At 35.0% G+C, this 16,404-nt stretch overlaps 1 protein-coding gene across 4 annotated transcripts in view; it reads left to right on the top strand.

The window, feature by feature from the left end:
- Positions 1-2,502: 2,502 nt before the first annotated feature.
- LOC120331168 (cytospin-A-like) overlaps positions 2,503-16,404 on the top strand; it is a 72,291-nt gene continuing 58,389 nt past the window's right edge. For 3 of the 4 annotated variants that reach the window (XM_039398214.2, XM_039398213.2, XM_039398212.2), the window contains exons 1-2: positions 2,503-2,745; positions 5,680-5,751. In XM_039398214.2, the coding sequence (XP_039254148.1) occupies positions 2,604-2,745; positions 5,680-5,751 (214 nt within the window). In that variant the 5' untranslated portion in view covers positions 2,503-2,603. Of the gene's footprint in view, positions 2,746-5,679; positions 5,752-15,483; positions 15,623-16,404 lie in introns of those variants that run through there. The other variant, XM_039398216.2, reaches the window with a different exon arrangement.

Raw genomic sequence — 16,404 nt, 5'->3', positions numbered from 1 at the left:
TGTTTGTTTGACTTTTGTATGAATTAAGCAATGAATTAAATTTTGAAATACGCGCGTCAACTGATCATAATGTTGTATTCCTTCAGAACTGAAATATTTTTTGGTAAGAAGACAAATCGCTGAAGTTTGATTCTTTTCAATAAAGAAATAAAAACGCTGATATTCATATAAAAAACGTCTGTTTTCAAGGCCTAGTTTTCGTTTTGTGACATCTTTAAGCTTTCCTAATATACGGCTGATATCTAAAATACTGCAGTGTATAATCCTAATACCCATACGTATACATAAGATACCGGTATAATTCAATTGTTACGAAATAAACGTGCTTAAACTGTGATAATGATGTAACAATAGACGGTATCTAAAACTCAAAAGGTACCACATGAAGGGCTAAACTATTTCACTCAAGTTCGGCGGGCCATTTTAAATCGTCACGCCGGCCGTAATTGGCCCGCAGACTGCGGTTTAGAACCCCTCATCTACATTGATAAATATGCCATAGTCGTTTATATTTGAATACAATTATACTTGAGTTAGGAAATACAGTGTGGAATCGCACCTCAAATTTAGGGGGGGTGTTTGAAATTTTAGGGGGGGTGTTCACCCCCTATAGGTGGGGTGTAGGGAAATCACTGCGGCTTATCCATATGGCGAACCACGGCCTCTCGTCCGGTTACCATTCCAAGTCGGGTATGGGATTAGATATATTGTATGTTTTTCGAAAGCATGGACTTGGTGGTGGAGGAAGCCGTAGCCGACCAGCGGTTACGTGAACCACCCAACGACGGCGAGGAGTCCAGCAATCCTCTCGCACATAACCATCCCTGCATGGGATTCGAACCTGCGAACCCACGCAGAGTAATTAGAGGTGGTTATATTTATTTATATTGTGGCAAACAATTCCGACTTTTTAATAACAGTGTAAAATTGGTCAGGAGCTAACAACAACATAATAATAACAAAACCCATCAATAATCCAGTTCGAATGCATTGAACAATCTTTTACTAACATATTCACAAGTTATACGTAGGTTCTTCTATGCATTAGCAATTGCACAAGTAAACGGGAGGTTCAAATCGCTGGAGTCGTGCTGTGTTTTACATTTAGTAAATTTTGATCGTGAAATCTGGTTGTTTGTACTCCAAAGTTATGTCCAATGTTTCGTATTCCAATTTATTGTTTTAAGGCAGTTAATTTCGTTCGCGAAGGAACAGCTGTTGCAACATCTTATATGGCTAAGTCCCAACTCATTGTAAATCTGCGACATACTTTTTTTAGTAATCCACGTGGAGAGACTGTATTCTACCATACTGAAAACTGCATCCGAATGCAATCCAGGCTTCAAAAATCCTGTTCATAGTTGCTCATCCAACAACCAAATCCAATACGCAGCGCTCGCCAGCCTAATTGCATCGTACCTGTTATCTTGTTCATTCTTCCGCTATCCACTTAGAAAACCTTGTGTCTGAATCAGTACTAAATTAACCATTAAGCACGTGCTTAGTTCACCATGGGAAATGGGGCATCATAGAAATTTTATAAGACGTTCGTTTAATTAATAAACACTTCAAATTGGTCAGTCAGAACGACACAGACCTCAATATTGATCTTTAGGAAATGCGGCTATTTTGGGAATGGCAAGAATACTGAGAAGGGGCCGGGACCTGTATCGATTTCAACAAAATATACCCCAGTCACAGGACTGTAAAAAAGAATAATAATAACAACAAAACAATACAATGATTTGGTTTCTGTGAGACCAATTAGTTATTCTTCTTCTATTCTTTTGTGCCAGCGGATCCGTATGCATATAATGCAAGGATGCTGTAGCAAGAGTAAAGATAACTATCATGAGTGGTTCAAGAGTCTTGCTGCACACTAACACAAATATATTTCTGTAACGTTTCGTCTGACCAAGGTCAGACTTCTTCATGGTAGTTGAACTATGTATGTCTGAAGAAGTCTGACCTTGCTCAGACGAAACGTTACAGAAATATATTTGTGTTAGTGTGCAGCAAGACTCTTGAATCACTTAAAACAGGGGTTCTCAACCTGGGGTTCACGAGACGATTTCCAGGGGTAGCCTACTTGGATGGCAGTCGAGTAAATTGTCGTTGCAGCAAATCGTCAGTCAATATATCACAACTTTGTTGGGTGTCTAAATATTGGGGGTTCGCGTTGATTGTTTTGTGACTCGAGGGTTACTTAACAGAAAAAAGGTTGAAAACCCCTGACTTAAAACAATCCAATGTACATTTCGTGTCCAATAAGGTTCTACGCGGTAAAATAGAAATGTTTATCAACATTTTGCTAATTGGAAATTTTGATATATTAAAGACAACCTTGGTTTATTTACATTACATTTTTTAATGGAAAATTTTGAAAAATTTGCAAGATTTGTAACAAATTTTCCGTTTCCAATGTTGCGCGTACTAATTTCCAGGCAGACGCATTTTTACCGCGAAGACCCATTTCAGAGTAAACTCGTATTTCTATTGTCGTTCGTTCAAGTCGGTGCGGATATATTCAGATATTCATCGTAGTACTGTAGTAGTATCTGACGCTTTGGTGGGGTTTTACACTTTTATAGTTTTTCGTCGATATGAGTTCTACTAGGAAGACGGGAAAATCTGTCGGATCAAATGGATCGTCTTCAACGAGTAAAACTACGGGTACAAAAGTTCCAATGCGTGCCATGGGCAACGGAACAAACAGCCAATCCTCTTCACTGTACCAATCCAAATGTGAGTCCCTAAACAAATCTTATTTTCATTTTATTTTGCATTTATTGTGCAGCTTTTGTCAGTTGCTTATGTGTTGCAAATGTATTTCAGACATTGTTTCCATAGTTATAACATTGTATTGTATAAATGCAGCTTTCCTTCTTCAAGACTTGCTTACTACAGTAATACAGATAGATAGATAGATAGTTTATTTCGAAAACTCCATAACAAACCTAAATTTAAAATGGAGAATTCTGGAGGGCAAGCAAAACCTACAAAAAAGTTTAAAACATGAAGTATCTCATGTGCCTGCCCACCAGCACGCACACAAAAACACAAGCCCAATTAAATGAGGCTTGGGCCAAACTTAAAAAACAAAATACACGATAGTAATAAACTTCCGGGCTGTTGTACTCTCTTTCAACAATTACGTTTATAATGACCAATACCTACAACCTCATGCAAAGATAATGTGGGGAGTGGAATGTAATAAATTTGCGACGATAGTCATACTCATGAAGCCATGAAAGCTTTAAGAAAAACCAAGCCATGAAAAACTACACTGATTGCTAGATTGGGCATTGCGGAAAAGGTGATAAGTGGTTTAATATACAAACAAACGCAAAACCATGGCGGCAAATTCGGTGTGCGGACACTCATAAAAGCAATTATTAGGAAAAACACTAATCACACATGAGCAGGTCTGTAGCCTAATTGATACATTGACGTGGCCAACATTGTTAAAACAGTACCGGTATACACACAGAGAGAACAAATCAAAAATATGCCACTAAATGAATGTTTAAAAATGTTACACTGTAAGTTACACTGCAAACTATTTACACATATATAGTTGAATACTCAGTATTCAAGCGGAATTTTTAGAAATAGCAGTATATCATACTCTTTGTCACAAAATAAAATATCTGAATCACTCCCTGTTGTATTCATCTTTCGATTCTGTTATGATGTCCGTATGTTGCCTTTATGCTGCCATGTAATTTCATATTTGGGCCTTTACTTGTTGATATTCCTTAAGTGCTGGTTCATTGTTGTCAATCTAATCTTTCTGTGCCGTTCAAAAATGCGACCGCACCCGACGACTGCCAAACACAAACTTTGAATCCAATCTTTTATCCATAAACTTCTTTAATTCCGGTGGATGGGCCTTGATCATGTTGATATCACGAGATACAAATCTAATAGTAAATACCGAAACACACAGCGCGTAGCATTCTCAGTCCAACAGCCAAAGGGAATGGTTTATGGATTTAATTTTTTTTATCAACAGCTTGGCATGTAAAATTACGACGCTTGGCAAGTAAAATTATATTCGCAACGTTCACTTCTGTTTCAAAACGCGTGGGCGAAGACGACATTCCTATAAATATAGAAACGATTGATCCAAAACAGAAAAATGTCGCAATCCACTTTCACAAGGAAGTAACAGAAAACAGTACTAGTCTATCGCTGTATTGGCTGATTGTAGCTAACTTAAAACTACTCCAAGGCTGACAGACTCTATCTTATGTGTTGTCTGTTTTTGTGGTAGTTCAGTAGGTAAAATAGGTACCATTTAATTTAACGAATATCAGAATATGGCAAGGATTCTTATGAAATTGTTGAAATATACAGATATCTGGATGTATGCGCAGATTTTTTTTATGTCCTTTGTGAATTGTAATGTATTATATCTGTTGTCAGGTTGTAGATTATGTCCTTGTTCTGTTGTTACACTGTCCTTGGGTAATCTCCTTTCAGTTTGTGTTCATTTCTGCTATTCATTGGAGTGTTTCCTTTTACATACATTTTTATTCATATAATCCTATTTTCTAGTAGCCATATCAATTTGGTTCGAAATGGAGGAATTATTTAACCTTGAACTTTCTGGGGGGATTCTGAGAGGGTCACTTAGTGTAAGACTTTCTATTGATGCATTGTTACACTAGGGTTACATACATGCAGAGCATAAAACAAAAAATATTTTGAATCATAATTTATGACTTATTGCGACTGGAAACTTCTTATCACAATGCTAATTTGCTTCTTATATTTTATTTTTCAAAAACTATTTACATATCATCTCATGAAGGAATATGGGGTCTGGTATAGTTCAGTACCACATGCACTTCTAGTTGGCCTGGCTCAACAATTTTTGCACATGTCAATCCTAACCCCCACCTGATTTCGATGTCACATTGGCGTAATAAGGCCCACCAAAGTATGCGCAAACGATCACCCGAAATCGAGCAAGCTATTTCTCTCGTTTTATTGTCACAACGATCACGATAGGAAATAGATCATCGGGTTCGTTATCAGCGGCGCAGATGCCATTTCGGGCGATCGTAATTATACTTTGGCGAGTCATATGACGTGATGGTAAATTTTTGAATAGTCAGGTGGGGGTTAAGAATAACATATGCAAAATTCGTTATGCTACGCCCACTGGAAGTACTTGTGGTACTAAACTATACTAGACCCGGAATATTATCATTGCCTGCCTGCTTGTGATTTCACTTTCAAGTGTTATCATCAACTGTCAGTCAATATTGGTAGTTCTCCACTTGCATATATGTGTATTTAAAAAGCCTAAGCTTAAAGTCTATGTTATCATATTTATCTAAATTATAAAATTTTTAAAATTAATATTAATTCATCAGGCTGTGAATTTCATTTTCTTTGTCCATGAATAAGTGTTTAGTCTTATATATATCTATATAAATTAATTTCAACTTTGAAGTTTCTGTGATAAGTATGCCCGAGATATTCTGTAGTATTGAGCATGTGTTAAAACTACAGTAGTATCTGATTGAATATAAATGTGGAAGTGTTTACTATGACAGAAGCAATTGAATCATTCAAAAATTTTGATGCAAAATCAGATATTCAATATTTATGAAATATTTTGAAATATTGTGTTTCTTTAAGTTATCAATTATCAATATATCGTTTTAGCCAAAACTCAGAGTCAAGAAGACTTGACCAAAGCAAAAGATCGTGCTTCTTCTCGCCCGAAGTATTCATCAGGTATGCCATTTCATATTGCGAGCTTCTATCAAAAAGCAGTTTTGAACATGCAATACGAATGATTCAAATTTATTTCTATCAGCTCTATAATAAGGTTTCAGACAGTGGTTTCCCTTAGTTATGTAGGGGGGTGGGTGGGTATATTGAGCATATAGGGGTTAATTGAGGACAATGTATAAAAACCTCGCTAACTTTTTTGTATGTTGAGTGAATGGTTTGTACTTTGTAGCAACAATAGTTCATATCCTATGCTTCCATTTCATTGTGTATAACTCACTCACCTACCAATGATAAAATTGTTTTAAATGTTTGTATGTGAAATTTTTTTTGTTCATGGAAAAAATTGTTTTGGAAACTTTCACGTGACACTTTTCTGATAGTATATTTTAAACTTTTTGTGATGCCTTTTAGTACCCTAGTAAAGACTCTCTTTGCCCCTGTAGATAATTTTTGTGTAACTCATTGACTTTTTGTTTCATTGATGTTTGAAAAAATCATGGTAAATTGAGTCTGTCGGAAATTTACCGTGGGGTAAATCGGGTATATGCATAAATGGCCTCTCCCACTGCTATAATACAGGAATATGAGGTTCTGTGTGACTATTTTGAGCCTTAACACTTTTTTGTAGCCTTTATCATGTCCATCTTTCAATATAGGCTTCTATTTTTAATGGATATGAGTGTAAATTCACAGTGGGCGATTGTAGGATTTTGAGAAATCAGTTTTTTTCTTGTAACTAAAAAAATAGTAAAAAAGAAAGCTGTGGACAAGCCAAGCACAGAGTCCTACTCCACCAGTGAGCTTAGTGCATTTACAAAGGCTTTAGTTGACGTAATCACATTCACTGTCATCTCCGAAAACATGCAGTAATAATAAAAAAAACGCCGTCCCAGAAAATCTATTCAGGCGAAAACTATATAACGTCAATTGAAAGTGTATACCATTATACTGATAGGATAGACTTAAAACGGATATGATTGGTAGAAAAAAGAAAAACAGCAAATAGAAAGATCATAATAATAGTTCAGAAAAGCAGTAACAGAGTCAGAATTAGATTCGGCTTTATTGACCACGAGACAGAATATGAAGCAGAATTCTCACATAGTACAGCTGATTATAACAGAGGACTAACTCTAAGTAGCATATTCTGACATTAATGAAATCAAGACCTTGACTGGCTGGTTGAAACAAGTCAAACCATCTATTTCTAGTCCATAATGAACTTGTATTTAAACTAAAAGCCTATTTGTGGTAAAAAGTTCATGGAAACCATAATTACAATCTATCATACCAAGTTTAAAGTGATGTCAGATAATTATGTTCCAAGGTTTTTGTGATTACTATTTTTTTTAAATAAACTATATGTACCCAAGTTTCTCATGAAGGGGTTTGATTTGGTTCTAAGGGTTTCTTAGATTTGATTTAACTGGTAGATGTCAGTATACTCAATTATCCTCGAAAAATGAGGTAAATTGAGTATACCGACCTCCAAAAAAAATTTGCATTTTTAGGTGACTTGAATACATTAAATAAGACTCAAACTGTTATGCAAGGAAGTACAGAGTCAGAATGTTACAATGAAACCATAATTTCACGGAGAATCGACTTCACTCAGATTTTACACCGGTTCAAATGTCAAAAACTACTCAAATAACCCCACCCCCCCTATAGAAGTATAATGCACACTATTCATTTCTTCATTACTGTAACTCACTGTCAGTAAGACTTTGTAGTCTAGTTGTCACCATGACCTTGGCTCAGATCAGGTATTTTATATTTTTTAAATATATGATCAGAAATTATAAATGCATTCTGTTTTTTTGTTTTGTTTTGTGTAAAAATGTTAGTCTCCCGAAGAAACTTCCATTTATTGTCATGACAAATATGTATATATTTTTGTCATTTTCGTTTGCTATTCTCAGTACTTGGGCTCAGATATAGACAATATAAAATATTCATGCATGTTTTTGTGTTTAGTCTGTAACAGTGCAACAGTCATGAATTCCACCATTCGCGAATGGCCACTATAAATACTGTTCATAAAATTTAGAGTTAAATATGTTATACCAGTGTTATATAATGCATCTGATTTAGAACTGGTTATGTGATATGACCAAAAAGCCAAAACCCTTTGTGCTAGTGTTCAAACAGTGATCAACTATCATCATTATTTTCATTGAAACTAGGCAGCACCTGTATTATGTCAATGGATATAAATGTAAGGCTTAGTACAGTGGTTCCCAACCAGAGGCCTGTGGCCCACCAAAGGGACCACAGAGCAGTTGAAGGGGGGCCACCATGTCAGGCGCAAAACTGATTTTATTTTTTCTTTTACTAGAAAACTCCCTCTTCTTCCTAGTTCATTATTGATAAGGTTATTAGTTATTACACAGGGTGTTTTTCTTTTGTTGATCATGAATTGTTTAAACATAATGGGATTCTGAATCTACCAATCAATGTAACACTATAAATACTACTGGAATGATAAATAGGGGGCCATGAGTGCTAAAAGCCTCCTAAAGGGGGTCATGAGATATGAATGCATGTTCTATTGATTTCGTCGTCATAGGTTAAATATATCAAATTCATATACCATTTTATCATTATATCCAGGATGATGATGCGGAACCAGAAAGATTTCAGTCTTTCTGACAATAGTAACTCTTTACATATCAGTGGTTGCTTGTTCACTGTCTAATTCATGTTGTGAAAACACTCCATAAAAAATGTAAACCTCCATATCTACTGAATATACAGAATACACAGAGTTCCTATATTGCATTTCAATGAGATATATTATTATTTAGAGATGGGTTAATGGGTAGCGATTTTATCATCACTATGCTGGTGGCTATATTAGTGGTTCACAGGCCAATGATCTCTGGTTAAAACTGCACTCTCAACATCTTGCCTGAGGGGTCATATTAATAAAAAATAGGTATATCAATAAACATTTTAATTCACATAATATGTAAAATTCAACCACCATCAGGGCATAGTGTAAATTATTTACACTGTAAAATGAAGGGTATTACGTAAATGTCTAAAACTGTTTGATTGCTGTATGATTTTACAGTTATATGTATACTGTATATAGTATTAGGATTGTCTTAATTAACAATTCTGACTGGTTGGTTTTTATATTTTAACCAATCATATTGAAACTATATTTCCATCACTTCTGTATGATATAGTGAATAAGGCACTACAACATATCACAGGCCCAGACAAAGAGATAATTGAAGAATGAGTCATAGTCCAGCGGGATGAATAATTTAGTCTGTCAGTCTCTCGCGTTCTTGTCGAGCTATGCTAGCCTATCTAGCCCGCAATAAACACACACAATTTACTGTATTTTTGCGTTTTTTATGCGTCCACAACTGTCTATTCTAGCAATTTATAGGGTTGTCCAAATACACACAAAAATAGCTGAGAATTCTGCCTTTTACTGTGTTTTCGAACAATGGTTTTTTTCTTGTTAATCAGTCTCCGTGGTGATAATGATAATGTTGCAATAGAAACGTTAACAAAATTGTCTATATCTTTTATTTTATTCAGGAAATATTTATGAACTTCAAGAAAACGTTAGAATGAAATATTTCGATTAAAAACCACGACAGGATCGGATGGCAAATCCAAATTCGTTAGGTGGGAGTAAAGAGTCGCAAAATTTGGCTACTTTTTTATTCGTTGTGAAATTACATCGGTGTCGTTTTATCGCGCTTATCGTCACATATACACGTTATGTTGTGTTTAAAACATCTATTCATAACAATAGTCCGCCTTGATGCCAAATACATAAATTTGACGGGATTAAATAATATAGGACAGCAAAGAACAAGCGAGGATGTCTACTTCGTTATATAGTCTTTACCGCAGTAAATGTGTCCCAAGAGTCATTTCATTTCCTGTACACATGCTTTGAATTTGCTTAAGATTTTGCAAGTTTATTTCACAACTTATAGAGATGGGCCTTTTGATTTTTTGTATCAGCATTTGTATGCCCCCCCCCCCACATTCATAATTTGTGAATAATTAATATTTCTTTCGTATGAGTAATTGTGAAAATACTGTATTGGCGTACGTTATATTAGCGTTCCCGCTTTAGATAAATTTTAAATTAAAAATATCCAATTTTTAAAATTAGGGTTTCTGACCAGAATAAAAATTTGTTAATCGTATCAAATTGTTATAATGTAATAATGTATTTTATGATGTTTTTTTTATATTAGAAGAAAGCGACTTAGTAAAAAAATAAAACTATATGGGATATATAAACCTAAACTATTTGCTATTATAGCACTTCCACTACATCTACCATCGCTCATTCAAATCTTAGTGCTTTTAGCAGCCATATACATTATTCAGAAATTCACATTGCCGGAACGTAATGTAATTGAACGTCCCCAGCGCGGAACCGTTAGAACAATATACTTTTGATTTAAAATCTGGAGGGAAATCAGACTAATAAAACATGTTAATTCGTGCGGAACCATTATTAAGTAGGCTCTAAATTTGTGTTCATTCGCCTGGCTTATAATATGCCCGGTTCATTTTAACCCTTTCCAACTGACATTGCAGCACCTCCGGCTTCTAGATCTCATATGCTGCCTCGTTAGCAATGGGTTGTTTTTATTCCGGATTTCAATAATGGTCTTGGAGCTTTAAAGTATCTGCTCGATTGCCTCTTGTCGGTGGTATCTGATTCGCTATTATAGTTTGAACAGAGATGGATGGAAATACGTGTTTGATTTTGTTGTTATCTGGCATGAGAATTGAATCGAATTTACATCTTAGGTAAATGCGCACTGTTGTATATTATTTCGGAGATAATTGTTAGTGAAAAATATCTTTGTCCGGGCGCAATATGGCGGATTTTTCTAGGTTTATGAGGTTTTTCTAGGAATTTGTTGAATAGTTTCAATAGTTAATTTATAAAACCATTTTTAGTCGTTATGATTTCCTATTGCGGCTACACAGAATGTGACTGAATATACTGTCCGCGTACGTTTAAACATATTCTTGCCGTATAAAGTTTGCCATTTTTTCTGATATCATCTTTGCTAGAAAAGCAAAATCATTGTTGATTCCATCATTTGCACCGTGGTACCATCTGGTTAAATAAGAAAGCTTCGTTCATTTCTGGTTTTCTTTCCTCAATCATTCGCTGGTGCGCTTCATCTACTATATAGTCTAGAAGTCGCTGTTGAGCTTTGGCAAAATATAGTGCCTAACGAATGCAGAGCCAATGTAAGAAATACTCCATACGAAAATGTTTTAAAATTAGTTCATTTTCTATTTAGTTTTATCTTTGATAGGGATTGAAATCTACAATCGGATTGCTAATTTTATCACGCCATGTCGATCGATGTCCTGAGTGTAGCTTAATAACCACTTGAACTAACACTCCGTTCTTGAAATCTTCCACTTAACAGATTTTTGGGCGTTTGTTGTCTGGGTGCAATTTAACAGTTAAATTCTATGTTTTCCTTTTGGTATTGGTAAATCCGTGAAATCCACGGTTACTGTTATTAAAATTGATACATTTATGTTACTCATTGACATTTTGAGCTTCTGACACGATTTCTGAGTTTGCTTAATCTTATGTTATCTTGACAGCTGTACCTGGTATTTGGTATGTTATTACGGCCGAGCATTCTGGAACAAAATCACCGTCATTTTAAATGTGATCTACCATTTTACCACAAATTAGTCACTGCTGGTAGCTGGCGTGCTTATCAACTGTCCATTGTAAGCTCCACTAAATTGTAGCCACGGATCAGTGTTATATAAGTACAGGGTGTCTCGAAAGTAAGTGTACACTTTTAATTTTGATTTGCTTTTCAAGTACTCACCATCATAGAGCGTTCATTTCTTCAGAAAACATAGTATGGATAAATAGTGAAATTTAAGTATTGTTTGCATTTTTTTCAACCCTCAGTATGACAAGAAGATTAACCCAAAAAATGAGGTGCAAAATTGCTGTTTGGCAAAAAGCTATAAATCAGTGAGGCAAACTCAGCGCCTCTTTAGCAGAGAATTTGGTATTAATTCAGCTCTAAATGTTTTCCTCGGAGTGTCCGCTACTTGGTCTTCCTGATCTTTGTGCCTCAACTACAGATCCAGTTTCCATAAATTTACAATGAATTGCATAAGTTGTTTGTCGTGTAGGAGCAAAATGAATTCTAAATTTTCTGATAAAGAGGCGCTGAGTTATATGCTGATTTATATGCTTCTTGCCAAACAGCTATTTTGCTTATTACTTATCCGTACTATGTTTTTTGAAGAAATGAACGCTCTATATGAGTACCTGGAAAGCAAATCGAATTTAGAAGTGTATACTCAATAATGAAATATATTTTCGGTAATTTTTCACATCGTTTGGGGATTTGTCATCGATACACCGTGTTCGATCATGATCTTTAACTAATACGAAAATCTGCTACATGTGTTGCGTGCATTGTCTCAATTCCTTAGACATATGTATGTGACAGTTAGGAAACCTGTGGATTTGATATATGATTGATATTCCAAGCTAATAACTTGCTAATACCATGTCAATTGACTCATTTTATCTTTTTTCTGTCAAGTTAGAGCTGTAAATGTTGTGGAAGAGTACTAGTACTCAATCAAATTAGCATTATTTTCAAATTGGGTTTACATAAAACACTTTGTTAATGTTTTAATTAACATTTAATTGAACGTACTACACCGTTACTTGGTGTAGTTTCATATTCTACTCTTATCTGTTTAGGTTTCCTTACCAATGTAATAATATTGGTAGACTGAACATTTAAATGGCGCTAAGTACGCCTAAAACTAATTAAAAAATAAGAACTTTGAAAATTGTTATTTCGTATCACATTACCCATTACAGCTTGCAACAATCCTTGCAACATCCATCTTTTCTCGTTGCGTTTCTTAATTATTAGGCGTCATTTAAAGTATATTGTCAAAGCAATTGCATCATTTGCATGTCTTTAATTTTTTAACACAACAAAATTCGGTGCGAACCAAGATGGCGGACATCGGAACGTAACATTGGTAACAGGTTAGGGTTAGGCCATAATTTTTTTCCAATTTTCCTTATTTTAGTCCTATTATCAGTTCGAAGACTAGCCAAGATCCTCCCGTAGTATTTATACCTAAAATTATGGCCTAACCCTAACCTAGTACACATATTACATTCCGATGTCCGCCATCTTGGTTCGCATACTTCGGGAGCCCCCAAAATTCATATTTGTCACAAATTGTGTAACGAAAGTTTAGGCTTTTCCTTTTTTATTTTAATTGATTACGTAGATCCCGCCTTTTTTGTATGACCATTATCTGCAATTGATTTTGTTTAAATTCAAAGATATATCTGGTGTAATCTTTCTAATGCAATGTAAATGTACCGTACTTGAATGAAAAAACATCATGGCTTGTTCACGCTCAACACATCGCAAACTTTTGCTCTTCATTTACGTAGTTCATTTATAATTTTATACTAAATCATAGTTAAGTTCTGGTCTGCCAAAAGCCACTATTCGCATTGTGCTGCGATATTCAGTAATCTATAGAAACTCGTTTGATTAACTGGGCATGGCGTTGACGTGCGGCAAACCTGATGACCGCTCCAAAGGCTTTTATGCTATGCCTGTGCTATATGCAACGAGGTTTACGCAAGGGCAATCGATCAAAATCGATGGAACGAGAAGAATTTCAAAATATGCAAACAGTGCGGCACGGTCGGTCAACACCCAGGCTAGGTTTCCAAGGTGGAATTCTGGACATACATATTGTTATGTTACTCTGGCCTTACTCCGAACCGGCCTCGTTGTGTCAATATGCAAGGCGTAGTTACGTAGTAGCTACTCAAAATGTGCACCAAAGAGGTTTGACTGCTGGTATATAGGGATTGTTTTCGTATTCAGAATGTTTATTTTGATTCAAATATCCGACAGGCGACAACTACGGCGTTTCAAAAGCTGAATGCAATCCTATTCAGTGATATAATTTTACATTGTTATATTAGGAATTGCAGTATATTTACGTTGTATAACAGTGAGGTTGGGAAAATTTGTTCTATAGCTTATGCAGCGATCGCGGCTTGTTGGTGAGTCTGGGTTAGATCGGCTACCATCGAGATTCGCTCTTTTTGTTGTCTCCAACGATTGGTGGATTTTTAAAACGGCGAGGTTATCACTAATATATAGTTAAATTAGCATGAAGATATTTCTAAACCGTGTCTGTAATATTCGTTTTTATAGCCTTATTATATTTTTACATTGCATATAAATACCAATGGATTGCAAAATTTTTGCAAATGAGCCCAGTAGAAAGGGTTATAGCAAGCTGCAATTCCAATATACCTTAAGGCTTAGAGTACTTCATCTTAAAAAATACTTAGATGAATGTAATAGCGCGATTTATTTGCTGCCTAAATAATTTTTGAATATCCTTCCTTTTGTTTTATTTATGCGGTGAATACAAAATTTCATCTGTTTTTATAGTTTACACGGTGGCCACCTTACATATATTCCCCCTTTGATGTGCTGATGCATTATTCATAACGTAATTAAGTTCTGCGGACAAGAAAAATTCCTGCGCAAATTTCAGCGTTGTGACTATTGACGGTCGACGGCATAACTATATACAGCTAAGTTTCCTCTGCCATTATACAATGATTTGTGATAATAAGCGAATTCTTTTGTTTAAAATTAAATGGTAATTACTAATTTGTACATTTTTCTTGATAATGCATTCAAATAGATTAGAAATTGTTATTGGTGATTTCATATTACATAAATAAGATGTTACCTAAATATTCTTTTTGTTTATGTATGCGTCAAATATAATGGATGGCAGTATACCAATCGTTTTTACTTCAAAAAGCATATTTCTTCGTAACATAAAATAAATATATTTTATCTGCAATAGTTGACACCTTTCCTAAATCTTCAAGTTCTTTAATCGCAATCAACGTAAACCTATTTCTGCTCCCGTTCATCATCAACAAGGGTAATTTGGATCGTTATGTGTGCGATAAAAGATTTGTCGAATATAGCTTTTGGATTTTTACTCTTCGCTGATTATTGCTTAATACCAATATCCTATTTATAAATATAAAATTTGCTCAGTCGATTATACATGATGATAGTTCGTGCCCTTAGTCGCATCCATTCCATATAATGTAATGAGCAATTTTGCTTTTACTTTTAGATTAGCTCGTCATTCAGGCATCCGGTAATTCGTGTGCAATAAAAACTGGGCTTTATGCTGCTTGCATAATTTTGCCTCCATGAGGGAGAAATTTATTCGAATCGCTTGCTCGCTCGTCTCCGGCTGAAACGAAATGTTAAATAGCTAATAACCCAATGTGGGCCAGATTTGCGGTACTCTTACTGCTCCGGTACTGCTTCTCCAAGTGATACGGTCTATTAAATTGAACTGTTTGTACTAAACGCGTTTATAATACACGTGAAGTGTATCGCTGGGTGTAGGAAGTGAGAACCTATCAGGCATTATATAGATTTAAGTTTGAAATTTTAGCTTTAAAATTCAGTTTAGTGCAATATTCGTTTTGTTAGCGGTAGCGTTGATTTCGTTGTATGATAGTATATTCGAGGATATATTATAATGAAACAAATCGTATATACCGGTATATATTTTTTCAGATATTCACGGTGAAATGATTCATAATAACGCAAATAAATCTATCTTATGTTTTTATTTTTCAATAATTTTTCATCGGAGCTTAATATTTTTGATATGTTTTAAATGTTATAGTTACCAAATTTCCAAAGAGAAATAAATACCGTTTTTGCTGTCGTATATGGCCAACAGCGATCATGTTTGCCACGTGTCATGGTGATATTTAATTGACAAGGTAAGTGTATTGTCATGTATACTGTATGAGAAAACAGTCGTAGGTTTTTCTATTATTGTAAAAGTACAGCATTCCCCCATTTCTCGGTCACCAACAGGGGAAAATTTTTACTGTGGTTTTGTTTTGAATCTACTCCAACATGATGTAACAGTAGCACCACTATTTTATGCACCATTTGATGGAGTTATTATTAAACTTACGAATAGATGTTTTAATAGAAAAATAATCTAGCGAAGCGCTTCTCAACTATTTTCAGTTCGCGACCGATTTTTATTGCCATTATTTCTGTGCGACTCGCAATGAAATGTTAATATATGAGAAAAGGTGTATCCGCATACAATTTACTATTAATGCAAAAATTAAGCTTGCATATTGGATATTATCAGATCAAGTCCAGTCTTTATAGGAGACAAGCTGACGCGCAACGTAGCAGTTACACCCAACACATTGTGCACCACATTTGATATAATGAGAGTCATAATTTGTCACTACAACTTTTCGGAGCTAATAAAGTATTTAAACCCTGGTTTACCCAGTATTCAAAATGCAACTCATTGGACATGAGATTAACAACTAAATAAAGTCTTTGCTACTGTCTACCCGAATTCAACACATTACTAATCTGCTTGGTAGCCTACCTACACTTTCCAACATGTAGGGGTGTACTGAAATTATTAACGAGACACAACGAATAATTCAAATTGTTTCATAAGTGTTATTGGTAATATTGATAACGCCACAATTTCCCGTCTAATCGAAATCTGTATGTAACATTTGGAAAT

This window comes from Styela clava, chromosome 6 (genome assembly GCF_964204865.1).
Source record: "Styela clava chromosome 6, kaStyClav1.hap1.2, whole genome shotgun sequence".
In the NCBI taxonomy this organism is placed as follows: Eukaryota; Metazoa; Chordata; class Ascidiacea; order Stolidobranchia; family Styelidae; genus Styela; species Styela clava.
Note: the sequence above shows the minus strand (reverse complement) of the source record. Positions and strands in the feature narration are given on the sequence as shown.